At 45.2% G+C, this 27,953-nt stretch overlaps 3 protein-coding genes across 10 annotated transcripts in view; all 3 read left to right on the top strand.

Moving 5' to 3' along the window:
• The first annotated feature begins 10 nt into the window (after positions 1–10).
• snapc4 (small nuclear RNA activating complex, polypeptide 4) lies at positions 11–18,404 on the top strand. 3 transcript variants are annotated; one of them, XM_088076158.1, is made up of 22 exons: positions 11–227; positions 1,596–1,712; positions 1,921–1,964; positions 4,641–4,737; positions 4,828–4,859; positions 4,937–5,059; positions 5,402–5,542; positions 5,708–5,792; positions 5,962–6,043; positions 6,221–6,322; positions 6,418–6,490; positions 6,940–7,104; positions 7,210–7,360; positions 8,154–8,260; positions 8,363–8,457; positions 9,027–9,121; positions 9,324–9,424; positions 10,555–12,177; positions 13,627–14,934; positions 15,176–16,145; positions 16,236–16,513; positions 17,234–18,404. In XM_088076158.1, the coding sequence occupies exons 2-22, from the start codon at positions 1,598–1,600 to the stop codon at positions 17,348–17,350; spliced, it is 5,904 nt and encodes a 1,967-aa protein (XP_087932284.1). In that variant the 5' UTR covers positions 11–227; positions 1,596–1,597; the 3' UTR covers positions 17,351–18,404. The 3 variants fall into 3 exon arrangements, with proteins under 3 accessions (XP_087932284.1, XP_087932285.1, XP_087932286.1); XM_088076159.1 differs by lacking the exons at positions 11–227; positions 1,596–1,712 and having other exon boundaries at positions 4,218–4,737; XM_088076160.1 differs by lacking the exons at positions 11–227; positions 1,596–1,712; positions 1,921–1,964; ... (1 more) ...; positions 4,828–4,859; positions 4,937–5,059 and having other exon boundaries at positions 5,406–5,542; positions 5,642–5,792.
• Positions 18,405–19,591: 1,187 nt separating this feature from the next.
• On the top strand, positions 19,592–26,199 carry card9 (caspase recruitment domain family, member 9). The gene is made up of 15 exons (XM_088076161.1): positions 19,592–19,783; positions 19,903–19,998; positions 20,449–20,562; positions 20,689–20,758; positions 21,018–21,155; positions 21,243–21,361; positions 21,450–21,656; positions 21,741–21,824; positions 22,076–22,303; positions 22,387–22,512; positions 22,619–22,807; positions 22,894–22,945; positions 24,871–24,998; positions 25,446–25,504; positions 26,043–26,199. Exons 3-15 carry the CDS (start codon positions 20,449–20,451, stop codon positions 26,134–26,136), a joined length of 1,608 nt encoding a protein of 535 aa, XP_087932287.1. The 5' UTR covers positions 19,592–19,783; positions 19,903–19,998; the 3' UTR covers positions 26,137–26,199.
• A 1,525-nt stretch (positions 26,200–27,724) lies between these two features.
• The window catches only part of ccdc180 (coiled-coil domain containing 180), a 17,172-nt gene continuing 16,943 nt past the window's right edge, over positions 27,725–27,953 (top strand). For all 6 annotated transcript variants that reach the window (XM_088076156.1, XM_088076154.1, XM_088076155.1 and 3 more), the window contains exon 1: positions 27,725–27,920. In XM_088076156.1, coding sequence (XP_087932282.1) covers positions 27,858–27,920 — 63 coding nt within the window. In that variant the 5' untranslated portion in view covers positions 27,725–27,857. The remainder of the gene's footprint in view (positions 27,921–27,953) is intronic.

Below are 27,953 nucleotides of genomic sequence, written 5' to 3'. Positions count from 1 at the left end.
TTTATCGGGAACGTTTGAACCGGAACTCCGTGTGAGCGGGAAGAAGATGTCCGCCGCACAGCCTGCTGGGTAATATGTTAACGACACGGCGGCGTTGATTGGAGCTCCGCGGCGCGCGCGTGGGGACAGAAAAAACACGCTAAAGACAAAAAAGAGAAAAAATAAAGACAAACGGCGTCTTTCCAGAGGACGCGGGGACAGAGCGGGACAGACGGAAGCTGCTGAAGGTCAGAAAGAGTCCGTTTATAGCGCTGTTTGTTTGTGTTAGCGGCTAATGTTAGCATCACCGAGGAACGACGTCACTGCCGGAAACGACAGCAGCAGCCAGAGTACTACTGCTACAGTACTACAGTACTACTGCTACTACTACTGCTACAGTACTACAGTACTACTGCTACTACTACTGCTACAGTACTACTACTACAGTACTACTACTACTACGACAGTACTGCTACTACTACTACAGTACTACTACGACTACTACTGCTACAGTACTACTGCTACAGTACTACTACTACGACAGTACTGCTACTACTACAGTGCTACAGTACTACTACTACTGCTACAGTACTACTACTACTACTACCGTACTACTACTACTACTGCTACAGTACTACTACTACTACTACTGTACTACTACTACTACTACTGCTACAGTACTACAGTACTACTGCTACTACTACTGCTACAGTACTACTACTACAGTACTACTACTACTATGACAGCACTGCTACTACTACTACAGTACTATTACTACTACTACGACAGTACTGCTACTACTACTACTACTACAGTACTACAGTACTACTACTACTACTACTACAGTACTACAGTACTACTACTACAACTTCTACAGCAGATACTACTACTACAATACTACTACTACTACAACTACTACTGCCAATACTACTACTACAGTACAACTACTATAACTACTACTGCACATACTACTACTACTACACTACTACTACTACTTCAATACTACTACTACTACAACTACTACAGTACTACTACAACTACTACTACAGATACTACTGCAGGCACTACTTCTACAGATATTGCTACAGTATTACTATTACAGGTACTACTACAACTACCACTATAGTACTACTACATGTACTACTACTACAGATAATACTACAGCACCGCTGCTACTAGTACTACTACAACTAATACTACTGGTAATATTACAGCTACTACTTCAGGTACTACAGTAAAACAAATTGTAGTACTGCAGATACTTAAGGTATAATAGATACTGCACTAAGCTGTCCAGCTGAACTAATATTGCAGTTGATTAAAAATGTTGTACTGCAGGGGAATACTACAGGTACTACAGTAATAAAAACTGTAGTATACTGTTTTTTGTTGTTTTGAGTTTTTTTTTTGTATTTATTCCTTAAAAAGTTTTTTTGAAGTGTTGGAAACTTTTTAAAGACTTTTTTGAAAAGAAAAAAATCTTTTTGTCTTTTTTTTCTTTGCAGATGTTTGTTTTATTTTGTGTCTTTTTCTTTTGTTGACATTTGTGTTACTGTGTTCATTGTGTCAGTTATTTGTGTGTGTGTGTGTGTGTGTGTGTGTGTGTGTGTCCACAGACATGTCTGTCCCTCTGTCAGCAGAGAGGGACAGGATCCAGAGACAGGTGGAGGAGCTGGAACAGATGCTGTCCTCAACACAGCAGACTGAGCTACAGCTGCTGAGCAGTGAGACAGGTACCTGTCTGTCTGTGTCTATCTGTCTGTCTGTCTGTGTCTTTCTCTGGCTGTCCCTCTCTCTGTCTGTCTGTCTGTCTGTCTGTCTGTGTTTCTCTCTGGCTGTCCCTCTTTCCGTCTGTCTGTCTGTCTCTCTGTCTGTCTGTCTGTCTGTCTGTCTGTGTCTCTCTCTGTCTGTCTCTAACAGTGGTCTTGTGTCTCTGGTTAGATGATGGATCGGATGTCGAGGACTCGGAGGACGAGGGGAGACAGGTAACACAGACACATAGTAACCATGGCAACATGTGTCGGTCTGTACAGTTTAAGGTGTGAAAGACAAACATCAGTGAGTCGTCTCTGAGAGACATTCAGCACGGAGACATTCAAACTGAGGGACTTTACAGTTTTCTGTCTGTAGCATCTGTCCACTGTGAGACAGCGGCACGTGTCCACTGTGAGACAGCTGCTCTTCTCTCTCTGGACACTACCTGTCCACTCTGTGTTGATGTCCGTCTCAGCAGTGCGTCTCACTCTGTTGTGTCCCGTGTTGATGGCTGTGATCATCTCCGTCATTTTGGTGATTTTTTTAAGAGAGTGGAGTTTTTTTTTATAACGCGACAAAAATCACACAAATCGACAAAAAACATTAAAGACAAAAAGACACAATTAAAAAAAAAACCATCTAAACGTTTAAAGTAAAATAAATCACCAAAACGTTTTCATTAAATATTGTGAACACTTTTGATTTTCTTTAAAGATAAACAAAAATTTTAAGAAAAAAATTGCCAAAAAGTTTCAAAGAAAAATAAGATTTGCCAAAAAGTTTAAGGGGAAAAGTTGCCAGATTTTAAAAAAAGAAAAAAAAAACAAACCATTTTTTAAAAAAAAAAAAACTTTCTGTAACATATCATCAAAAAATAAATTAAGAAAAAGAAAGCAAAAATGTTTTTTAAAAATTCACACACACAAAAAACATATATATAAAAAATAAAATATATTTATAACAATATTTATTTTCTTTAACAATCGGAAAAAATATAAAAGCAAAAAGCCCACATTTTTAAGAAAAACATGACAAAAAATCTTCCTAAAAATTCTCCAAAACTCTGCGGACTGTCCTTTTCCTGTTCTGCTGTGAGGACAGGACGTCCCTGAGGACACGTGGACTGGTCAGACCACTTAGTGTCTGTCCGTCTAAGAGGAGCTCAGAGACGTCTGCGTGTCTGTTTGTGTTTTTATAACCTGCAACGAGTTTTAACCTGTTTTAATCATTTTTAGCGTGTTTTAGCGAGTTTTAACGTGTTTTAGCTAGGGCTGGGTTAAATGATTATTTTTGTAATCGATTAATCTAGAAAATAGTTTTTCGATGCATCGATTAATCTAACGATTCATTTTTAAATCCGATTCGATTCGATTTTGATTCGATTATCGATTATCTCCCCATAATTTGACCTATATAGCAATTAATGCTAATTTATCTCCATGAATAAAAAACATATTTCTTCTTTCCAATATATTTTTATTATAAAGTTCAAAAATGAATTGTATTGAACAATACAACAATAAAGTGCACACAGTTGTAGTGCAATGGAATCCTATAATAAAAAAATAAAATAAAACTTTCTTTCAATAAATAAAACTGCAAAAAACACAATCTGAACCAACATCTTATCAACATAAAATAAATAAAAAATAACAGCAGCGGCTGCAACAGCTGCAATTTACAAAACAACACAATGTGTGACAGCAGCAACTTAGCCTAATCATTTAAATCTGTGAAATAAATAACAAATACATTCAAGTATCAGGCCTATTACAGTTAAGTGAACAGTAGTTTAACTTTTAGTAGTTACTGGAGCTCCCAGGACTTTACAAAGAATAATAAAATAAATAGAAATTTCTTTCAATAAATAAAACTGTTGCGCAAAAAACACAATCTGAATCAAAATATAAACATAAAATAAATAAAAACTAACAGCAGCTGTGTGTGTGTTCCTGCAAGAGCACTTGTGCTGCTCTCCTTTATCTTTCCCTCTTGCTTTCCACCACCACTCTCACTCGGTGTGTGTGCATCTGCTCAGGCGTGTGTGCATCTGCTCAGGCGTGTGTGCATCTGCTCAGGCGTGTGTGTGTCTGCTCAGGTGTGTGTGCATCTGCTCAGGCGTGTGTGCATCTGCTCAGGTGTGTGTGCATCTGCTCAGGTGTGTGTGCATCTGCTCAGGCGTGTGTGCATCTGTTTCAGTCATGTATTGGAGTGGAGGAATGTTAGCATCTCAACATGCTCAGCTGCCAGGCTCGCCCTTTTTTTGTTGACATTATGTCCAGCCGCTGAAAAAAGCCTTTCAGATGGAGTGGATGTTGCTGGTACAGCTAAGTAGGATTTTGCTAAAGCAGCCGGTGTGGGGAATCTCGCCTCATTAGCCCTCCAACATTGAAGGGGGTTTCGTCTGAAGGTTCTCCTCTAACAATTACAAACAAGGAAAGAAAAAAAGTTTAAAACTTACGGTGTCTTCTCCTCCACACAAGCTCCCGGGTGCCTCCTCTGAAGGTGCTCGTGCATCGCGGTAGTGCTTTTATGGTACGCCATCTCTTGCACAGGTCACAGACCACCGAATCGTTCCCTTTAGGTGTAAAGCGAGTTTTAGCATGTTTTAGCGAGTTTTAGTGAGTTTTAGCGTGTTTTAGCGAGTTTTAGTGAGTTTTAGCGTGTTTTAGCGAGTTTTAGTGAGTTTTAGCGTGTTTTAGCGAGTTTTAGTGAGTTTTAGCGTGTTTTAGCGAGTTTTAGCGTGTTCAATCATGTCCTGACTGAGTCCAGCTGAAGCTCGTGGAGGATTTTAGAGCAGCGACGTCTGTCTTTACGTTTTTACTGACGCTCCTCACTGAGGAGACACTAATGTAGACCTGAGACTCAGAGTCTGAAGACTGTCCCTAAAGACACCCTGTCTTCAGTCTGCAGCAGGTCTGCTGGCTCAGAGAGACAAGATCCAGAGGGACATCCAGAACCTGGAGGATGTCCTGGGACCGCAGAGTCCGACTTGTATCTCAGGTACCCGTCTCAGTCTGTCTGTCTTTGTCTGTCCATCCATCTGTCTGTCTCCATTAACAGTGATACTGACTGATGTCTGTCTGTGTCCAGATGAAGACGACAGCAGCAGCAGCAGTGAGGAGGTCAGTATCATGTAATCAGAGAGACGCTGACGCATCAGGGGACACAATGTCTTAATAATGTCTGTCTGTGTGTCCAGAGTGAGCTGGGTCTGTCCCCGTCCCCCGAATCCTGTCTTCAGATGAACCTGGTATACCAGCAGGTGGTCCAAGAGACGCTGGACCAGCTGGAGACACTACTGACAAACAACCACAGACAGCAGGTCAGCACTGACACAATATCACAGACAGCCGGTCAGTACTGACACAATATCACAGACAGCAGGTCAGCACTGACACAATATCACAGACAGCCGGTCAGTACTGACACAATATCACAGACAGCAGGTCAGCACTGACACAATATCACAGACAGCCGGTCAGCACTGACACAATATCACAGACAGCAGGTCAGCACTGACACAATATCACAGACAGCAGGTCAGCACTGACACAATATCACAGACAGCAGGTCAGCACTGACACAATATCACAGACAGCAGGTCAGCACTGACACAATATCACAGACAGCAGGTCAGTACTGCAGGTCCTGTTTCTGTCTGTAGAAGGAGTTGCTGTCTCAGCTGTCTGGACCAATCAAAGAGTCTCCCCGTGAACAGCCCGCCCCCTCCTCCTGTCAGCAGCCAATCAGCATGTACCTGGGACGCTTCCTCAAACCGTACTTCAAGGACAAACTGACCGGTCTGGTAAGACACACGCAGTACGTTCACGCCGTGTCCGAAAACAAATTATTGTGACTCAAACCGCTCCACCCGCTGATCGCTGATTTTCTCCGTATCGCTCAGCTCGACACAAACACAGTGCGACTGTTGACAGCTGACCAATGAGACGCTGTGTTCGTCTGTCCCCAGGGTCCTCCAGCCAATCAGGAGACAAAGGAGAAGGCCAGCAGGATGACTGGCTGTCTGGACGACAAAAAACTGAAACTGAAACGATGTAAGAATAAAGACGTCTTCTGGTCTCGAAGTGAACATTCAGGGAAATGCGGGCGTTTTTCTTTCCGTAGATTCTACTATTAAACATTTCTTTTGATTGATCTTTGATGTAACATCTCTGCCTGTCTGTCCTCCTGTCTCTCTGTCTCTGTCTGTGTCTCTGTCTCCAGGGGAGAGCTGGCAGAAGACTCTGTTGATCCACTCCGTAGCCAGAGACACTCTGAGGAAACTCACCCAGCCCAAACTGTCCAAGTAACTTCACTTTATTATCACCGACCCAACAGCAGTGACTAGATGTTACCATAGTAACAACACCTGAGCGTCATGACAACCATCTGAAACAGACGGCAGTTTTAACGGGACTTTATTCTGTCACTAACTGTGTTTGGGTTTTTTTAAATGTTATAATTAGCTGTGTGTGTCTCTCAGGGTGGACTACCTGAGTCAGAAGCTGTCCTCAGCAGCAGAGACGGACAGACAGACGCTCAGACAGCAGATGGACAGTTTGGAGAGAGAGATCGACCTGCTCCGGTGTGTTCTTCACCTGTCAGCTGTCATGTATGACGCACACAGATGTGAAAACCTGTGGGCGGGTGTTTAATGTGAGTCTGTCCCTGATTGGTCAGAGAGAAGAAGGAGGAGGAGCTGATTGGTGATCGATATGATGAACATGATTGGCAGAAAATCTCCAACGTTGATGTAAGTCAATAATTTAACCAATCAGACGACTGACTGCAGAAACATCAGGCTGTCAGTGATTACCTCCTCCTCGCCTCCTCTCCTCTCCTCCTCTCCGCTCCTCTCCTCCTCTCCTCTCCTCCTCTCCGCTCCTCTCCTCCTCTCCTCCTCTCCTCCTCTCCTCTCCGCTCCTCTCCTCCTCTCCTCCTCTCCTCTCCTCCTCTCCGCTCCTCTCCTCCTCTCCCCTGCTCTCCTCCTCTCCTCTGCTCTCCTCTCCTCTCTCATCCTCTCCTCTCCTCTCCTCCCCTCCACTCCTATCCTCCTCCTCTCCACTCCTCTCCTCGTCTCCTCTCCTCTTCTCTCCTCTCCTCCTTTTTCCTCTCCTCTCCTCTCCTCTCCTCTCCTCTCTCCTCCTCTCCTCTCCTCTCCTCTCCTCTCCTCTCCTCCTCCTCTCGCCCTCTCCTCCTCAGTTTGAAGGAACCAGGGGTGCGGAGGACATCCGATGTTTCTGGCAGAACTTCCTCCACCCGTCCATCAATAAGACTCCGTGGAGTAAAGAGGAGGTGCAGCAGCTGAAGGAGGTCAGCAGGAGACACGGAGAGAGACACTGGGAGCACATCGCTAAAGAGCTAGGGGTAAGGACAAGGAGGAGGAGGTGTCCTCCTGTTTGTCTTTCAATTCTGTCTGACTCTGACCTGTCTGTCTCTGACCTGTCTGTCTCTGACCTGTCTGTCTCTCAGACGGGGAGGACAGCCTTCCTATGTCTTCAGACGTTCCAGCGTTTTGCCTCAGGCTCGTTGAAACGGAGCAGTTGGACTCCGAATGAGGACAGTCTGCTCCGAGAGCTCGTGGACAAGCTGAGGATCGGAAACTTCATCCCATACACGCAGAGTAATGACATCACGCTGTGACATCACACTGACATCATACTGTGACATCACAGTGTGGCAAAATCCCCAAAAGTGGAGTCGGTCACGTGATGACGCTGGCCCAGAGAGACTTTTCCCCGTTTGCTAACAAAAGAGGAAAGAGACGTCTGTAAATCAGTGAATCCTTTTTTGTGAGCATCAAAACCCACGAAACGTCCTCTGTCCTGGATGAAGGATAGATGTGTCTCTCCGGATGTAAACCATCCGGTCTGATAACATTTGGTCAAAAAGAGCCGCAAGATTACATTTTTAGCCGAGGCGCATATCTGCAAGTCGGTCGCTCCGCCGACGGGAGTTAACCACTCGGCCGTGCTCGGCTGCTGTTAATCTTTACTACGCTGCTCTGTGGGCCAGTAGATCCGGATATTTTATAAGTTCCTAAACCAGGTGTCCTGGGTATTTTGGGGATAGAGCAGTTAACGGCCTTTTCACCCATTGGCAATAAAAAAGGTCAACACCTGTCAAAAGTTACAGAACCTTTAAGTCTCACACAGTCACGTTATATAGCAAACAACAACTGACACCCGTCTGTCTCTTTGTCTTTCTCTCTACTTGTCTGTCTCTACCTGTCTGTCTCTACCTGTCTCCCTGTCTGTCTCTCCCTGTCTGTCTCTACCTGTCTCCCTGTCTGTCTCTACCTGTCTCCCTGTCTGTCTCTCCCTGTCTGTCTCTACCTGTCTCCCTGTCTGTCTCTACCTGTCTCCCTGTCTGTCTCTCCCTGTCTGTCTCTACCTGTCTCCCTGTCTGTCTCGCAGTGAGTTATTTTATGGAGGGTCGGGACCCGGCTCAGCTGATCTACAGGTGGAACCAGGTTTTAGACCCGAGCCTGAAGAAAGGAATGTGGACCAAAGAGGAGGACGAGGTAGACTTAGACAGGACACACATTGGACCAGTTAGAGACAGCAGACAGAGGATGCAGCTTACCTCTGTCCCAACCTCACCTGTCCGTCTGTCCGTCCCTCAGCTGCTGCTGAAGGCCGTGGCTCGCTGTGGAGAGAAGAACTGGTGGAAGATCCGGCTGGAGGTTCCTGGACGCACCGACTCTGGCTGCAGAGACAGGTGAGAGCTGACTGGACACCTGAACATGTGACGAAACACCTGGACATGTCTGCATGTTTTTCAGTGATCCAAGTGGACATATAAATGTAGTGACATGTAAACGTGTGCAGTGACATGTAAACATGTGCAGTGACATGTAAACATGTGCAGTGACATGTAAACGTGTGGTGACATGTAAACGTGTGCAGTGACATGTAAACGTGTGGTGACATGTTAACGTGTGGTGACACGTAAACGTGTGCAGTGACATGTAAGCGTGTGCAGTGACATGTAAGCGTGTGCAGTGACATGTAAGCGTGTGCAGTGACATGTTAACGTGTGCAGTGACATGTAAGCGTGTGCAGTGACATGTAAGCGTGTGCAGTGACATGTAAGCGTGTGCAGTGACATGTTAACGTGTGCAGTGACATGTAAGCGTGTGCAGTGACATGTGTACCAGAGCAGCTGGTCTGAGTGATCGCATCAGAAATGATTCCTGGTTCCTGTTTACACCTGTGATCAGATCACCTGAGTGTGTGTGTGTGTGTGTGTGTGTGTGTGTGTGTGTGTGTGTGTGTGTGTGTGTGCAGGTATTACGACTGTCTGAAGGCGGGGACAAAGAAAGGAGCGTTTGACCAACAGGAGAGAGAGCTGCTGCGGCAGCTTGTGGAGAAACACGGAGTCGGTGAGACACAAACACACACACACACACACACACACACACACACACAGTGCTGGGGCTGAGGCTCATGGGAAATGTAGTGTTTAGAGACATTGCACAGAAAAAAGACTTGATCACTTCTTCATAGACCCTTTGGTTTGCAGACTGCAGTAATGTGTGTGTGTGTGTGTGTGTGTGTGTGTGTGTGTGTGTGTGTGTGTGTCAGGTCGCTGGGCGAAGATAGCCGCAGAGATTCCTCATCGTCAAGACGCTCAATGTCTGAGAGAGTGGAAGAAACTAAGCAGAACAGCTGCTCCACCTGCTCAGGTACACTCCCCTCCTCTCACCTGGTCTCACCTGGTCTCACCTGGTCTCACCTGGTTTACTGTCCAGAGATAATTGTCCTAAAACTGAGAACAAAGTTGCAGGTTTGACATTTTTAAAGGAGACTATCAGAGCAAAGGTGCAGATGAATTGAGAGATTATTCTGGTGAAAGAATTTGACTTTAAGTCAAGCTGTTTTTGTGATAATTGCTGAATTGTAAAGTTGATTGTTACAGCGACACCTCTTTTTGCCTGAGCATTGGGTGGAATTTGCAACCAGTCTGTCAATCTTTGTGAGTCTGTGTCAACCTGTTTCTGCTACATAAACTCTTCTAGTGGCGGAAAAAAACGAGGAAATTAAAAAGAATAATGAGAACAAAACAAAAGGGATCCAGCAGAAAGTCTCGCTGTTTGGACCTCTAATGAACCAACAGACCAGTTTGAGCCAGAAGTGAAATAATAAAGACTGTAGAAGCCAGTCTACAGTGACACCTACGTACCTGGTCCACTCTGCAGGTTCTCTGGTTCTCTGGACTTAATCCATGGAAATAAGATGCATCAACAACTAAAAACAAGAACAAAAAGGTTTAAAATGTAGTTAAAATTGTAAAGAAAAACATTTTTAGGGGGTTGGTTACATAGTTTTGTTCCCTAATTTAATTTTTGTCCCTAATATCCTTGTTCAGGCTAAAGGATGTGAATGATTTTGTTTTTGTTTTTTTACTATATTATAGTCTATAACTCCCAGAATCACCATCACAGGGTCTAAGTCTAAAATTCTTGTCAAAGTCTGAAAAATATTGTTCCACTAATTTAATTTTGTAGTTTTTGTTTTGACCAGTGCAAGCGATGTTTTATCTTAAACTGTAGAGAGCGTTTCACACACTGAAGAGCCCGGACTGTCTGCCCAGAGAAATGTAATTTAAACCCAGAAGATGTATTAAAGTCAGTCATTAGTGTTGTTAATGTGGAGTTGACACGTATATGAGGGCATCTTCAGTGAAAGCTGATGATATGGCAGCCGTCAGACAGGACTGATGCTTCACTGGTGTTATTGATCAGATCTGATCAGAAAACAGACGCTGAGACACAAAACAACATGTGACTGACTCCAACTCTCTCTCTGTCAACAGAAAGGTAAACAAAAGAAAGAAAGGAAGAAAAAGAGGTCCACAAGGAGGATCAGGAAACAACTGAAGACACTGAAGGAGGAGGAAGAGGAGGAGGAGGAGGAGGAGGAGGAGAGCAGTGAGGATGAGGACATGGTGTTGGAGTACATGGACAGTGATGAAGAGGAAAAGAAGAAGAGGAAGAATAAAAAGACAACGAAGGAGGTGGTGAAGGTGGAGAAGGTTGTGGAGGAGGAAGAGGAGTACACCTTTCTTCCCATGCAGGAGTGGGTTCCAGTAGAAAAAAAACAATCACCTTTCACCTTCCTGAGGTTTCGGCCGGTGGAGTTACCTCCTCCTGGAGTTGCCCAAAATCCAATGCGGTCCACCGTCGTGGGTCAGTTCGGTCGCTCTGTGATCATCGGACCAAACCCCAGGGAGCTGACGTGGGAGGAGCGCCACAGCAGCTGCGCGATGATGATGTTGTCACCTGACCAGCTGCGGGCCCACCTGCACCGCCAGGTGAACATTTTCAGGAAAAAGAGTTCTAGACCCCACGGGAAGATCAGGACGGACAGCCAGAACCCACTGGGCCACATGACAGACAGGGGGCTGTACTACGAGCTGCAGTCCGCGGTGACGCCTTGGATCGGCAACCTGTTGATCGCGCCCAAATCCAGCCCAATGACCGCCGATACCCTAAGGGAGCGAGGAGAGAAGACCTGCCTCCACTCGACTCCCTTCTTCCTGCTCCTCCTCCAGACTATGAACGTGGATGCCGTCGGCTGTAAGGAGATGATTGAGCAGAGGCGGAACAAGGCAGCGGTCCTGGCGCCTCGGCGCAACCCCCGCCCCACCCATGCAAACACTGTCGCAGCGATGCTGCAGCGGAAGCAGGCCATGAAAGAGATGCAGGAGTTCAACCTGCAGCACAAACACATCCTGAAGCAACTCTTGGTGCTGCAGCAACAAGAGCAACACCAGCAGCAACTCAAGCTGCAGCAGCAACCTGCGCCTCCTCAAACAGTGGCGCCCTCCCACAGTTCTCCTGCCTTCCTCCTTCAGATGCCTCCTAACATGCATCCTCGCATGTCTCCCATGACGTTTCCTCGGGCTGTCTTCATCCCTGGCGCTCCGTCCTCCCACCTAGTGCCTCCCTCCTCTCTGAAAACACCTCCTCCAGCTCCACACAGACCTCCTCCTGTGGGGTTACCTGCACATACTGGTCCTCCCAGACTGAATGTCCCTCCTGTTTCTGAGGTCCCAAAGCCCCTCAACTCCACATCCCCTTCTCCCGTCTCCCTCTGGCACAGGGCTCAACCTTTGACTCCAAACTCGATAGTTGCTTTGGCGCCTGTTTCTGTTGGATCTACACCGCCCGCTCAGCACACTGCTCCCTCCACCTCTGGCAGCTCCAGCAAGTCTCCTCCTTCCCCCAGTCCATCCAGCTCCACTACACCCAGAGGGAGCAGAGTCAGGGGGCTGCAGGACCAGGAGGCCGGAGGCAGCAGTCACAGCGGAGTGGATCTGGGCGGAGCAGGTAATGCTGTGGGTGGAACCTGTGCAGGTGTCAGTTTGCTCAAATATGGAAGGAATCGGAAGCCGAGTCAGAAGGCCAAAGCTCTGCAAGAAGCTGCCGAGATCAAGGTAAGAGCCTTTTTAGGATTGTTGTCATAACAAAACTAGAATCATTGCTCCTCTAACATGCCGGGACCCTCCGACAGTCCTCTAAAGGCCACCTCAAGGTGCTCACCAGCTCATAACTGATCTTATGTTATTAGTAAGGATGTCCTGATCAAGTGTTTTAGCCCCCGATCCAGATCTGAGTAATCTGATATTGAGTATCTCAAGATACTGAGTTCTGATCTGATCCCTGTGTTTACCGGGATCATCCAGCTGCACACTTCAAGGACATTCAGGTCAATCCAGTGTGTTAAGAAAAAAATGTATCCATCCAAACAGTTCCTTAGTGGATTTTAATCTATTTTTACAAAGTACCAAAGTAAACAAACTAATAATAACATAATTTTATATAGCTCTCATCACAGTTACGCTCAGTCGAAAAGGCTGTGCTGTATTTGGCTATCGAAGCGGGAAAAGTCCACACCTCCATCTTTATCACTTGTACTTTTCTAACCACCTCAATCAGTTTTTTTCCTAAAGTGATGAGAAAATCCACTACACGTTTTCAGATCTTGAATATTTGAAATCATGACACTCTGCTGATCGATACCAAACACTCATTAGTAAACCAAATAATTCTTTGGTAGACCATTACATGAGTAAAACATCATCAGCCAGCTTCATGGTTAACATGCTTAAACTCTGATCCAAACAGAAAAAAGCAGCAACACTGCAGCATCAAAACACTCAAATAAAGTTATTCAACATCTTATTTAAGGTACAGAAGTACCAGTATCAGACCAAAGGCCTATAAAACAAAACCTACAATTAGCAAATCAAAATTTGTACGATAATAAAATAAATATAGGCAATACAAACAAAGATGTATGTAGATCACAGGAGGAATTTGTGAAAGAAATTGTGGTTTTTGAATATTTTCTTATATTCTGTAATTGTCTCCATCATCCACTACATGTAACATTCCAGGCACAACTACCAAGAGTAATAAAACTAGTTCACTAAAAGTCAACGACAAGTATTTAAGTTCCTCTTGATGTGCTGCAGCAACTTTAGCTGAACATGAAAAAATCTGTTTCTCTTACTGTAGCAGCAGCGTTACAATAAAACCTGAATATCTGCTGTAGATTCTGCTTCGTCTGTCACACGGGTGTGACAACCGACATGAACAGAGATCGGGTGGGACGTGTGATAAAAAAAGAAAAAAAGATCTCCATCAATTTAAAAATTCTTCAATCGGGCCGATACCTATGCTTCAGATAGATCAGGACTTCCATAGTTTATTAGATTCAAATATTTAACTTGAACTGTTTCACAAACAATGTCGGGTGTGCAGGCCCCCTGAGGGTCTGGGACCCAGCTGCCTCTGGGTCATTGGTCTCAGCACTTTAAACCACTTTTAATATGATGATGTCATTGCACTGATGGATCTGACTGGTTTCTGGTTCATATCAGGCTGAAGAGGCCAAGAAGAAAGCTGCTTCGTCTCCTCGAAAGAAAGCTCCGATCCAGACTGTTGTCCCTGCACCCTCTCAGTCTGCTGACGCTGCTCCTCCTCAGACTGTTGTCCCTGCACCCTCTCAGTCTGCTGACGCTGCTCCTCCTCAGACTGTTGTCCCTGCACCCTCTCAGTCTGCTGACGCTGCTCCTCCTCAGACTGTTGTCCCTGCTTCTCCTCTGACTGTTGTCCCTGCTTCTCCTCTGACTGTTGTCCCTGCACTTTCTCAGACTGCTGACGCTGCTCCTCCTCAGACTGTTGTCCCTGCACCTCCTCAGACTGTTGTCCCTGCACCTTCTCAGACTGCTGACGCTGCTCCTCCTCTGACTGTTGTCCCTGCTTCTCCTCTGACTGTTGTCCCTGCTTCTCCTCTGACTGTTGTCCCTGCTCCTCCTCTGACTGTTGTCCCTGCTTCTCCTCTGACTGTTGTCCCTGCACCTTCTCAGACTGCTGACGCTGCTCCTCCTCAGACTGTTGTCCCTGCACCTCCTCAGACTGTTGTCCCTGCTTCTCCTCAGACTGTGGTCCCTGCCCCTCCTCAGCCTATTGTCCCTGCACTTCTTCAGACTGTTGTCCCTGCTCCTCCTCAGACTGTTGTCCCTGCTCCTCCTCTGACTGTTGTCCCTGCCCCCCCTCAGACTGTTGCCCCTGCACCTCTTCAGAGTGTTGCCCCTGCACCTCTTCAGACTGTCGCCCCTGCTCCTCCTCAGAGTGTTGTCCCTACACCTCCTCAGCAGATCTGTACTGTTCCAATTCAGCTGGTACCTCAGACTCCTCCCCCCTCCTTGACCAGACCCCCAGCAGCTCCTCAAAGCCCCCCTGGTGTCGTCTCCTGTTCTCTTACCACAGTGACACCTTCTCCTGCTGCTCCTCCTCTCAGACTGAGCATCCCTCCTGCCACACCTGCTCCCTCTGACAGGTGCGTCTCCTCAATTCAAAACCTTGGTTTAGCCCCGCCCCCCTCCAGACCAACCAATCAGCAAACTGCTTCCTCCTCGTCGAGCCTACCAGCTCCTTCCCCCAGTGACCATAACTACACCTTTTTAAATCTCCACCCCTCCATGAAACTGACCCCTGAGTCCGCCCCCAAAAAGCCTCCCAAAGCCCTACCCAGAAGGAGGAAACGGGGGAGGGGGGAGGAGCAGCTGAGCCTGACGAGCAGCCAGGAGGACTCAGGTGTGAATGGGGCAGGTGCAGGTGTGAGCCAGGATGGAAAGAGGGTTCGAACCCCGTCCCAGAAGGCCAGAGCTTTACAGGAAGCTAAGGTAAGACCTGCCTCCATTTTTATAGACAGCTGTTTCTTTTGTTTGGTTGTCTGTTTGTTGATGTTTTTTTAAAACAAGTTTTGAATTCATGTTTTTTTTCTTTTTTTTAAATTTTTGGCTGTTTTTTTTTTCATAAAAATTTTTTGAGAATTTTTCAGTCCGTCTCCTCTGAATCTGTCTCCTCCCCGTCTCTCGGTCTGTCTCCTCCTCTCAGTGCATCTCGTTGTGTTTTTGTTTCCAGGCTGAAGCCAAAAAGAAGAAGAGCAGAACTTCTTTTTCTCCTTGTAAGAAGCGCTCTCGTAGGTCAAAAGAAGAGGTGGTGGGACAGAACCAGTCAGGGCTCCAGTTGCTCCCCGGTCAGTCCATGTTGGTCATGACTCCTGGTGGGCTGGTCCAGTTGGCCGCACCGACCACAGGACAGCAGCTGGTGGCAGTAGCTCCACCCAGGAATGTTTCAAATTGCCAGAAGGCCACGCCCCCTCGGCGACGCATCGCTGGCCACCTGCGATCCATCGCCCCTCAACCCACCGTCGCCGTCCCTGTGAGCCTTCCTGTTCTGAATCTGTCACTTCCCATACCCGCCCTGCCCACCTGCAAACCCCTCCCCCCAGCCTTCCCCCCGCAGCCTGTCTCAAACCCCGACTCCTCCCCCCTGACCTCCTGCCTTCCCCAACCTCCCCCCAAACTCTTCCTGCCCTACAAGGGCACAGTCAGAGCAGACCCGACGGCGCCTCCTCCCCTTAGGAGGGAGGCGCTGCAGTTTGACCCCTCCCTCATGTTCCTGGAGTCCCCGAAAGCGGTGCGTGATTGGCTGAGTGGTTGTGGAGGCGTGGTGATACCTGGAGCAGGCGTGTCTCTCCCCTATCTGCCGCCGTTTGTCAGCAGTTTGAGAATGTTAAGTGTGCTGCTGCGAGCCAAAGACGCCCTGACCACCTCCGCCCTGCAGCTGCTGAGCCAAGGGTCTGCACCCCGACACCCGCCGCCAAAACCCAGACCTGATGGCACCCAGACCACCACACCCAGACCCGACTGCTCCACCCAGACCACCACACCCAGACCTGACTGCTCCACCCAGACCATCACACCCAGACCAGACTGCTCCACCCAGACCACCACGCCCAGAACTGGTCGAACCTCCCAGACCACATCCAGTCCGCCACTGGACTTGCCAGACTCCACCTCTGACCTCAGATCCACTCAGGACACACAAGGTAACACACCTGACTGTCCTTTGTGTGTTTGTACATGATAACCATCGTTTCTTCTTCTGTTGTTTTATTGACGTGTTTGTCCTCCTGCAGCTCCCTCTGTCAGCTCTGACCTGCTGCAGGAGGAGGAGGCGGAGCTTGTTGCGGTGACACGTCAGCTGGTGGTGGAACGTTTCTCAGATAACCCCGCCTACCAGCTGCTGAAGGCCCGTTTCCTGTCCTGCTTCACTGTCCCCGCCCTCCTGGCCACCTTGCAGCCAGTCAGAGAGAAGACTATTGCCCACCCAGCCAATGAGGAGGAGGAGGAGGAGGAGGAGGAGGTGATCAATCTGAACACGTCTAAAGACCGAGCACAACAGAGGAGAGCTGAGGTGAGTTAGGCTGCTGACAGAGACCCAGAGTTCACCTGGTCTACATCAGAGTTGACCTGACCCCATAAACTCAGTTTGATCAACTTAAACCCTGTAAGGTGTCGACGTGCATGAGTCCACTTGAATCGTCTTGAGTACAGTTCGTGAGTACTCAGGCAGCTTCATGTGTACGAGGGCGGGGCGATAAAACGATAATGATAGCAATCGCGATATAACTTTTCCTCAGTTGAAATGTGCACGCTCAGCTCAGATGTAATGTTTTGGGGGCCCGGGGCCACAAGCACATGAGCTTATTTTCAGCCTTTCTCTAACTGTGAATGTCGGCAGGCTGTTGGCAGCTATAGGAGAAGTAGGCCGACTCAAAAGTTTTTAATTCCTGAGTAAAATGATCAACAGCACAGAAGTTTGACAGAAGCTGAAGTCAGAGTCCTGCAGTCAGGAGAGGTTGGACTATTATCAGCACAATGTGCTTCAATTTACCTGAAGTTTGTTGAAGATGGAGCTTTTCATTTTTAACAATCCATCGTGGTTTCTGTGACGACGCTCTGACGCAACATTAGAGGAAGTCAGTGATGTCACGACATCCAAGCAAATCAAAGTGACGTCAGAAAAACAAAAGTGATAGAAGAACTTTTCACTGTTCTGAGTCGAGTTTTTGTTATTTCTGAAATAGTTTGACATCTGATCGGCTTATTGATTAATTTATTGATGAATCTGCAGAGATCTCTGCTGCTGTGTGATGGGGCGGGAGCTCCAGCCAATCACTTCTCAGGAATCATCACCAGCACGCCTGAACCGGACCGGACCAGTCTAGACCAGACTGTCCTAGTCCAGTGAGACAAGACCAGTCCAGACCAGATTGTCCCAATCCAATGAGACTGGACTAGTCCAAACCAGGCTGTCCCGGTCCAGTGAGACCCGACCAGTCCAAACCAGACTGTCCCAGTCCAGTGAGACACACATCTGTATCTGTTCACATGTCCATTAAAAAAAGAAATGTGTTTAAGCCTTTGAAACCTGGATCAACATCTGTTTTCTTGCGCTGGATTCAGATGCAGGTCTTTAACCCTTCGAAGCCCGAGCAGTTTGACTTCCTTTGAAAACATGGGACATAAGCAACGAGCAGTCTGACAGGAAAAGTCCCTCAAATTTCAAGAAATCAGTAGATTTTGATTTTTTTTAAGCTAGGGGAAAATGTCCATTCGACTATATCAGTTATTTTCATAATTATGTGTTTAAAATTATGTAACAGAATTTCCCCTTTGTGCTAATTTTCAGATTTTCTTGTATTGTTTTTTTCTATTTTTTTGTGTAATTTCTTGTCAAGTTGCCTGATATCTCCATGTTTTTTAAAGAAATTATGTAAGTTTGCTCGGGTTTCAAAAATTCAGTTTGGGTTTTGAAAAGCTGATAAGAGTTTTAAATTAATTTGGGGGTTTTTTTGGACCCAAACGTGATGTTTTTGTTCTGAAAGTCCAGGTCAGTTCACTTTTTTCTGAAGTTAAAACTCTAGAGAGCTCAGCTCGTGCATTCAAAGACCAGCGGAAATCTGACACTTAAGTTTCTAAAATGTTTGAAGGTCCTAAAATGATTCAACAGAGACTTAATAAAAACTGTCCTCAGTTCACAGATGAAGTTGTTTGACAGAAGTTTGAGTCTGCAGGCTGACTTTCATCAAAATTAAATGAAAAAAAAAATTAAGAGGCATTAGTTAAGAGACATCAGCAGGGAGGTGAAGGAGGAGGGAGCTCTGTGGTGCGTTCAGGAGCCACAGATGTTATTGCACTAATATATGTTTGTAATTTTTGTTTTTTATTTATCTTTGTAAAGAAAAGTTCCGTAAGTATGAGCCGATTATTTTGTAATAAAGAGAAAATTAATGTGAAATGAAGCTGTGTGCACGCCAATGTGTGTTTGTGGGGACCAGGCCAGCTTTGACAGGACAGTGTAGACATTGTGGGGACCTTGTAACGACAGTGTAAGGACAGTGCAAGGACATTGTGGGGATGTTGTGGATATTGGGGACATGTTTTGATAAAATTCACCACTTCCTGTTTGTTTCTATGAATTTGGCTCTCAGTTGTTTAACTAATGACTTTCTTTTCTTCTTTGTTGGTTTCACTTAAGCTCTGAGAGACTTCCAGGAATATCCATGAATACAAATTAGGTGTGACATCACTTCCTGTTTCGATCAGCTGGTGTTTCCTGTTCATTCCTGTCACTTCTCTAATTTTTCTCTTCTTCCTCTTTCTGTTACTTTGTGTCTAAAACCAGAAAACACAAGTTTTCAGTTTCTCAGATAAAACAGAAAGTATTTTTACTTTTAAACATCAGATATTAAAACATGAAGTATTTTTACTGTCGAACATGAAAGTAAATGAGTGATATTACATAAATGAAATATTGGACTCATTAGCACGTGGTAAAAATATTTTACAGCTCTGTAAATAATTTCTTGTAAATTTCCTGCATTTAGTTTGGGGCTCAGTTTATTAGATAGATAGATAGATAGATAGGTACTTTATTGATCCCGAGGGAAATTTAAGTAACCAGCAGCATATTAAACATACAGAATAGAATATATTATTTTAATATTTAATATTATTGAATTCAGGATGATTTAAATATTTATTCATTTTTTATTTCTTATCATAAACTCTAACCTTGATATCTGCTATTTCAAGGTTAGAGTTTAGAGGTTAGTATTGTTTGTATTTTGGATGATCAGCTGACCGGTCTCTCTGACTGAAAGTCTCAGTAGTTATATAAATGTTTATTTTTAATCAAAAGTACATTTTAACTCAATCAATTTTATTATTGATTAGAAAATTCTTAATACTGATAAATATTTGTTCATTTTGGTTGAGTAAATGTTTACTGTTGATGAATAAATGTTTATTGTTGATGAATAAAAAGTTATTAGTGTTGAAAAAATACTACACATTGATCAGTAAATATTTAGTATTTATACATTAATATTAATTGCAGATTAATACATATTTATTGTTGATGAGTAAATATTTACTGTTAATGAGTGAATATTATAATTGGTAAGTAAATATTTGTTGTTGATGAATGAATATTTGTTGTTGATTAGGAAATATTTGTTGATGAATGAATATTGTTGATTAGTAAATATTTTGTTGATTATGAATGAATATTTAGGTTTTTCTGATATTTGTGGCAGTTCTCTGTTAAGATTCTGCAGATGAAGAAGCTTCCAGAAGTTCTTATTGGGGATCAGCCGCACTAACGTCTGACTGACGGCAGGTAAACGATCACACCTGTCTGAATATGTTAATGAGGTGGAGCTGTAATGTGACTGGCTGATTCAGATCAGTGAGGGTGGGACCAAAAACAGGAAGTAACAGAAACAGTTTCCTCCTCAGAAATCACAAAAGAGAAAACAACATAGAGACAGACTGACAGATAGAGGGACAGACAGAGGGGACAGAGGGACACAGAGGGACAGCAGCACGGTTAAGGTTTGTACAAACTATATATTCAGTGTGTAGTTTTATTTTGAATATTAATAGTGTGTAGTATGTAGTATTACTGTATGTAGTAATACTTAAGGTGTGTACTCAGAGTGTGATGGAGACAGTGTGTGGTATTACTGTGTGTATTAATACTTACGGTGTGTACGCAGTATGATGGAGAAAGTGTGTATTAATACTCGGTGTGTCCTCAGATGGAGATGTTTAGTATTACTGTGTGTATTAATACTCAGTGTGTCCTCAGATGGAGAGAGTGTGTAGTATTACTGTGTGTATTAATACTCAGTGTGTCCTCAGATGGAGATGTTTAGTATTACTGTGTGTATTAATACTCAGTGTGTCCTCAGATGGAGATAGTGTGTAGTATTACTGTGTGTATTAATACTCAGTGTGTCCTCAGATGATGACAGTGTGTAGTATTACTTGGTGTGTCCTCAGATGGAGACGGTGTGTGAGGACGACCTCTGCTGGCTGCAGCTGGATGATTTCCGGATGTTGCTCATCAAAACCATCGACCCCTCACGAATCACTCCCTACCTCCGACAGTGTCAGGTGCTCCTGCTGCTCCTAATCTTGAGCCTCCTGCTCCTCCTCTTCCGTATAGCACTGCTTCATTTCACTAGTTCTGCTTTTTTCTCCTTATGCTCCTGTTGTTGATTGGTTGTCATGTGGTGTCAGGTGCTCAGTGCAGAGGATGAGGAGCAGCTCTTCAATGACCCCGCCCTTGTCGTCAGGAGAAGAAAAGTCGGTAAGAAACACGTCATTAGCGTAGAAATAGATTTTGAACTGAATCACTGTGGCAGCCAATCACACAAATCAAATCACACAGGTCATATCAGAGCGTGACAGCCAATTACATAGGTCTTATCAGAGTGAGACAGCCAATCACACGGGTCGTAAGAGAAAAAGACAGCCAATCACACGGGTTGTAACAGAGTGAGACAACCAACGCGTGTGTTTGACAGCCGTCTGAACTGACTGACACAGCTGACCTTTGACCTTTTCAGGAGCTCTGCTGGACATCCTGCAGAGGACAGGGGTGAAAGGTCACACGGCCTTTCTGGAGAGTCTGGAGCTGGATTATCCTCAACTATATAGCCGCATTACCGGGAAGGAGCCTAACAAGACCTTTAGCATCCTCCTCGGTCTGTACACCAGTTCACATGTTTATCTGTCTTCACATTTCTCATGAATTATTGATCCTGTCTCTGTGTTTCTGTGTCCCTGTTCAGACACAGCAGGTGAATCTGGTCTGACCCAGTTCTTGATGTCAGAGCTGAGCCGCCTGCAGAGAGCGTTGCAGGACGAGAGGAGGCGGCGCCAGCAGGCCTGCTCCGTTGCTAAGGAACAGGTGGGTGGTTACGAAGGCAGAGTTGGAGATGCAGATGTTGTCAGGTGTCAGGGACTGACCCTGTCCTGGTTTAATCGCTGTATTTCAGGAGGTGTGGTCTCGGCAGCAGCAGCTGAGGGACCGCGAGTTGAGAAAGCTGACTGAGCGCGTGCAGAAGGTCCGGGAGGAGCGTGAGCGGCTGAGCGAGGAGGTGAAACAGCTCCGAGATCACAACTACAGTCTGATGGCGGACATCAACAGTCTGAACCAGGAGAAAAGTGCCGCGCTGCTGGCCAACAGAGACATGCAGATTGAGGTAAGCTGACTCCCTGATGACCCCTAAAACTGACTTCTGACCTCCGGTTGACCCCTGACACCTGACCTCTGTGTGTGTGTCTAGGTGGAGCGTCTGAAACACACCGTGCTACGAGCTGAGAGTCAGACTCGACTGCTGAGACGACGAACACTGAGGCCGCTGCAGGAGGTAGATACGCCCCACACAGTGTTTCACCTGTTTGTATTTATTATCACAATATTACAACTCAGATCCACTGAGTTTGACTGACAGCACTAATGGAGGAAACAGAGAGTCTGAGTTTTAGCTGAGCTCCAAAACAGTTTTTATGCCTGATGACTAGAAAGAATGAGTGTGACTTACCAGTGCAGCTCGACTTATCATTTTGCATTCATGTGTCCTATTGATGTCCAGCACTGATGTCAATCTTTGTGTTTCAGAGCAGGAGTTTGGCTCTGCCCTCTGAGACCTTCTTCCACCCCAACAAACTGGAGGAGCTGAAGGAGGACAAACAGGAGGAGAAACAAGAGGAGAAAAAAGAGGAGAAGCAGGAGGAGAAAAAGAAGGAGAAGCAGAAGGAAAGTCCAGCTCCTCCTCCAATGAACCTCCTTGCCTCAATGTTGAGACTGAGGAAGGAGCTCCATAGAGCGGAGGAGCAAAGAGCCAGGGTGAGGAGGAGGAGAAGGAGGAGTAAATATTGATCAGAGTTTGTACTGGGTTGATTGGTGAGACTGGGTGTGTTTGTTTTTAGAGTGTTGAGGAGAGAGAGGAGTTGGAGCTGCTGTCTGCTCAGCTGAAGGGAGACGCCAAGATGTACCGCCAACGAAACAAACAAACCCTCCGACAGCTGGAGGAGGTGATCAGGGAGCGAGACAAGGTGAGGTGAAGGATGAAGAAAAAGGATTATATAATGCTGTTGATGATGATGATGATGATGATGATGATGATGATGATGATGTCATGAGTTTGTCACGGTGCTTCAGGCTCTGGCATCTCGGGCGGAACATCAGGAGGAGGTGCGGCTGCTCCTGCAGGAGAAGGACCAGTACAGGGAGCAGGTCAGACAAATCACTGAGCAATCGGATAGGCTGGAGCTGCTCCTGCTGAGGTCACAGGGGGAGGAGCTACAGCTGAGGACACGCCTCCGCAGACTCACCTGCAACACTCACCAGGTAAGGAGGAGGAGGGGGAGTAGGAGAAAGAGGAGGTGTTGATGATGTGGTGATGATGATGTAATGATGAAGGCTCTCTCTCTCAGTGTGAGAGGAGCAGCGAGGAGGAGGAGGAGTCAACAGAGAAGCCTGCTAAAGGTGAGTCATGTGACCTGCTGCCACATTTGAATTGAATACATTTTATCTTAAACATTTATTTAAAAAAAAAAAATCAAATTAACTACTTTGTATTTAGAAATAATAAATACAAACAATAATAATAAGAATAATGAATATATATATATATATATGTATAAGGATTTCAATAAGCAGCATAAGTTTACATTTCATGTCCAAAAAAGAGGGAACAAACTGCACGTCTGGTCCGACCCCTGTTCTCCTGTTCTACTCTAACCCACTGATCCATAATCATAAACCAACTCTCCGCCCAAGAGTCCGTCCCGTCACATTAACCACTCAACACTGTTCATCCTCTTCATATGAGATAAGACAAACTTTATTGTCCCCGCAAGAAAATTTGTCTTAGGCAACAATGCCACACAAAAACTTCAATCACAGCATGCTGCAGACAGTAATGTACAACCAACCGACACAACAGAGAGACAAAAAAAAAGAAAAGCCCACAAGCGTCGGCCTAAAGATGTTGCATCAGCCGCTGAATACAGATAGACGTGTGAAAATAAATGAAAATATCATTTCCACAAGAACAAAGAACAATACAATACTTAGATGAACAAGAGCAGCCGAGGTAAAATCATTGAAAAATGATAAAATAAAATCAGTAACAGCAAATGTAGTAGCGCGTGCAAGTAATACTAAACAGGCAGAGGGCGCTAAAACCCCTTAGAAACCTCTTAGAGTTTAGAAGGTTGTTTATTTAACAGGGCAGGGGACGTCGGGAGGAAAGAGAGCTTGTAGCGATTACTTTTGTTTCTGCGGGCTCTGTAACGTCTCCTTAAGGGAAAAACTTCATACTCTGAACACAGAATATGAGAAGGATCCTCCAAGTTTCTTTGTGCCTGACTGACAAATGTTTTCTCGGAGAAAGCTTGTAGGACGGGTAAATTATCAACAGCACAATCCCAATATTGAAAAAAAAAATCAATAACAACAAAATCATCATTAACGTGTTTTACATTTACCTTCTTAACCTCTGTACCTCACATAAATTAAAAAAAAAATAAAAAATTCAAAATTAAATTTCAGATAAAATTTTCCTTCTTTCCTCCAAGAACAGTTTTTGTACATTTCCATTGGGTACATTATTTCTTGCTTTACCTTTAATATTCATTTCAGTTTGACTTAAAAAACAAATTGTTGGTATGTTTGATATCCGGCATTGTTTACGATTGTTATGGCCGTTTTGTGTAGTCGTTTGATTGGTGGGTGCGTTTGTAGGAGTTGTCCTCAAATCAACAAGTTTAGACGACAGAGTGTACAATGATTTATCATCCAGGGTGTTTTCTGTTTTTCCCAAAACTGCAATGCTTCTTGCCGACTTTCCTCGCATATATTTTTTATGGAATTCCCAGCAGATTTTGGAGTCTAATATCACACCAAGAAATGTATTTTGTTTTTTTTAAATCATCGTCAATCATAACTTGTACTTGTGTATTAATTTTAGGATTTTCAGACAACGGTTGTTTGTATCAAACTACATTTTAATTTACTAATTTCTGCTGTGACCACCTTCAAAAGCTGCTGCAAGTTTTCCCGTGAACAGAAAGTGTCGGTCTCTTCAGCAAATGGTACAAATTTAAGTATTCTTGATACTTTACATATGTTATTAAAGGTGTTTTCATATACAGTCCTCTTTTAAAGATCCGTACTCAGTCCTCTTAATGTGGACCCAAAAGTGGACCAACAGAAAAGGGACATTGTGAAATCTTTTGAAAGAGGACCAAGATACAGAGCAAACAGTTTAGGACCCAGTACAGAGCCCTGTGGACCTCCACGAGTAATACAGAGACATTTTGATTTGTAATTACAATTGTGCTCACATTTATTGTCATGTGAGCTGCTGCCACTTAAAACTGTCTCATGTGACCTGGTCACCTGATCAGGCAGCAGTGAGGAGGTGCGTAGCGGGACGTCGGGGGAGAACGAGGAGGCGGCGGCGCTGCAGCAACATGACTCTCCTGTAGGAGGCGCCACAGAGTCTGAGCAGAAGCCCAGCACTACTGCATCATGGGTAAGTTACCTGAGGCTCCTCTTGTGCTCTTTGAGTTTTTTCTCACAACTGTAAACTGAACAATTAGCATCAGAGCTAATATCTGGTAGCTGTCTCCATGTCCACAGATACGTATCTAAACATATTTTTTTCGGTTCTGTCCTCTCATTGACAAACAGTTTCAGGCCACAAAACTGAGATTTTAAAGATGCAGATTTTATAACGGCGTATCGTTGATGTAGCCTATATCGCCCCCTACTGATCCGGAGAGCGTTTGAAGTTGTTTTCTTGTGTGGACGGAGATATTTTGTAAAATGAAACTCGTGTGGATGGCAAATATCTGTTTTTAAAAAATATCCATACACATGTAAGCAGAATGTTAGCTGGTTTTCAGAAAGCAGTTCAGACTTCTGAAATCAGTAAATAAAATATTTCTGTCTGTCTCTGTGTCTGTCTCTGTGTCCGCAGGACGAGGAGACGGACGGCTGTCAGTCCTCCAGAAGTCGACCAAACTTCTTTTACCGCAGGTCGGCTAAGCTTCTTTTAAACTTTTTATTTAAAAAGTCAAATAAGTATCTTTTTAATTACCCTTAATCACATTTCATATTCCATCATTTTGCATTTCCAAACATTTTGAAGTCCATGTTAGCAAAGTGAGACAGTTCCTCCCAGAGCGTCTCGTCTGAGAATCAAATGAATGTTCACGTCATGATTTTGACTTTAAGATTTATTTCTGTAAATTGGAGCTGTGAGCTCTGATGGACAGAAACTCTGATATTATTTTACTGATTCACTGACGTCCAGTGATCCGGTTAATGTAACAGCATCGTCACTTCTCATGCATTTAGTGTCTTTGTCTGTTTCTTATAACTTTTTTGGCAATTTCTTTTTGTGAGTATGTGATTTTATTTTTTTTTCTTTAAACGTTTGGGTTGATTTGGAGAAAAAATTGGGCAAACATTAGGTTTAGACCTTAATCACAAGTAAACGCTGACAGCTTTAAAAAAATGTGTCCTCAGCTGTCCGTCCTTCTGTCTAAGCTTGTTGTTGTTTCCGTGTCAACAGGAAGCGAGCCCTCAGGTCGAAGCTCACCTGTAAGGATCACCCAGCCGGTAACCTTGACGACAGCAGCGTCAGTGACATCACCGACTCTGACTGAAGACGAGCGGCCGTCAGATTTCATTTCTGCCAATCGACATTAAAATCTTTCGTTGAGTTTGAAGATGTTTCTGCTGCTTCCAGTTTCTTCTTGTGTTTGTCAAACAGACTTCAGACGTCTCATCAGACTGAACTCAGGTGGAATTTAAGGTTTCTTCTGTGACGTCGCGTCTCCACAGAAAAGAAAAACAAATTTAAGGAATATAAAATACTCCTAATTTCTTCAAAAAACATGGGAAGAAGAATTGACCTAAAAAATACCAAAAAAAAATGGTTTTAAAAAAGAAATTTTAAATAAAAAAGAAAGTTTGAAAAATAAGGAAATTACTTGAAATGTCTTTTTATGTCGTTAAAAATGTATTGATTTTGTTTCAATCAGACATTCAACAAAAAAATCATCTGACTTCTGATGACACAGATGCAGCCATATGGACTTAAATAACATGAGCTTTTAAGAAATAGAAAGAAATTATCCCAGAAAATTTCACTTTTGCATTTTTCAATCGAGCTTATAAATATTCAAAACTTGGAATGTGTTAAAAACATAATAATTTAGTAAAATAATTTTAGAAAAGTTATTATTATTAATATTTTCCAACAGATTTTCAAAAATGATTAAATGAATCTACTTATTTTTTGCAGTTTGTGGAAAATTTCTCACAAAAATAAAATAAATCAAACGGCTTATTTTCCTCGAAACGTGAACACCTGGTTTCCTGTGTGTGTGTGTGTGTGTGTGTGTGTGTGTGTGTGTGTGTGTGTGTGTGTGTGTGTGTGTGTGTGTGTGTGTGTGTGATTTTCTGTGAAAATGTTGGGCTGTAAAAGTGTGAAAAGTCATAGAAAAAAGGATGTTTGTTTTGTTGTCTCCTTGTGGCCCCTCAGATTTATCTTGGGGCCCCGTGGTGCAGATGTACATTTCTTCTGGTCGGAGTCTTTTGTCTCAGGATGAACGAGTCTCTCCGGGGGCCGTGAACGTTGCACAGTTCGTTGCCGTAGAGACGAAAAGACGCGCACACTCCGACGGAGTGAAGCAGGAACCGACAGTTTGACTTTAACGGACATTTAAACAACCGACAACAAAACAGACGACCGGAGAGAGAAGAAGCCTACTGACCGCAAACAGATACATCTCAGCGGGGAGCGGAGCGCTGAGCCCGGGGAGCGGAGCGCTGAGCCCGGGGAGCGGAGCGCCGAAACCGGGGAGCGGAGCGCTGAACCCGGGAAGCGGAGCGGAGCGCTGAGCCCGGGGAGCGGAGCGCTGAACCCGGGAAGCGGAGCGGAGCGCTGAACCCGGGAAGCGGAGCGGAGCGCTGAGCCCGGGGAGCGGAGCGGAGCGCTGAGCCCGGGGAGCGGAGCGCTGAACCCGGGAAGCGGAGCGGAGCGCTGAGCCCGGGGAGCGGAGCGCTGAGCCCGGGGAGCGGAGCGCTGAACCCGGGAAGCGGAGCGGAGCGCTGAGCCCGGGGAGCGGAGCGGAGCGCTGAGCCCGGGGAGCGGAGCGCTGAACCCGGGAAGCGGAGCGCTGAGCCTGGGAGCGGAGTGAGCGCTGAGCCTGGGAGCGGAGCGCTGAACCTGGGAAGCGGAGCGGAGCGCTGAGCCCGGGGAGCGGAGCGCTGAACCCGGGAAGCGGAGCGGAGCGCTGAGCCCGGGGAGCGGAGCGGAGCGCTGAGCCCGGGAAGCGGAGCGGAGCGCTGAGCCCGGGGAGCGGCCGGTCGGTTGCCGTTCATGATGAGTGAGAGCAGAGCGGTTCCGAGCGGGCAGGTGTACCGGCAGCTGTTTGACGCTCAGGTGGGTCACAGGTCAAAGGTCACAGTCTGACCT

The sequence above is a fragment of the Plectropomus leopardus genome, chromosome 4, assembly GCF_026936395.1.
Source record: "Plectropomus leopardus strain MGB_pleo_1.0 chromosome 4, ASM2693639v1, whole genome shotgun sequence".
Taxonomy (NCBI): Eukaryota; Metazoa; Chordata; class Actinopteri; order Perciformes; family Serranidae; genus Plectropomus; species Plectropomus leopardus.
This window is presented reverse-complemented; position numbering and strand designations above follow the sequence as displayed.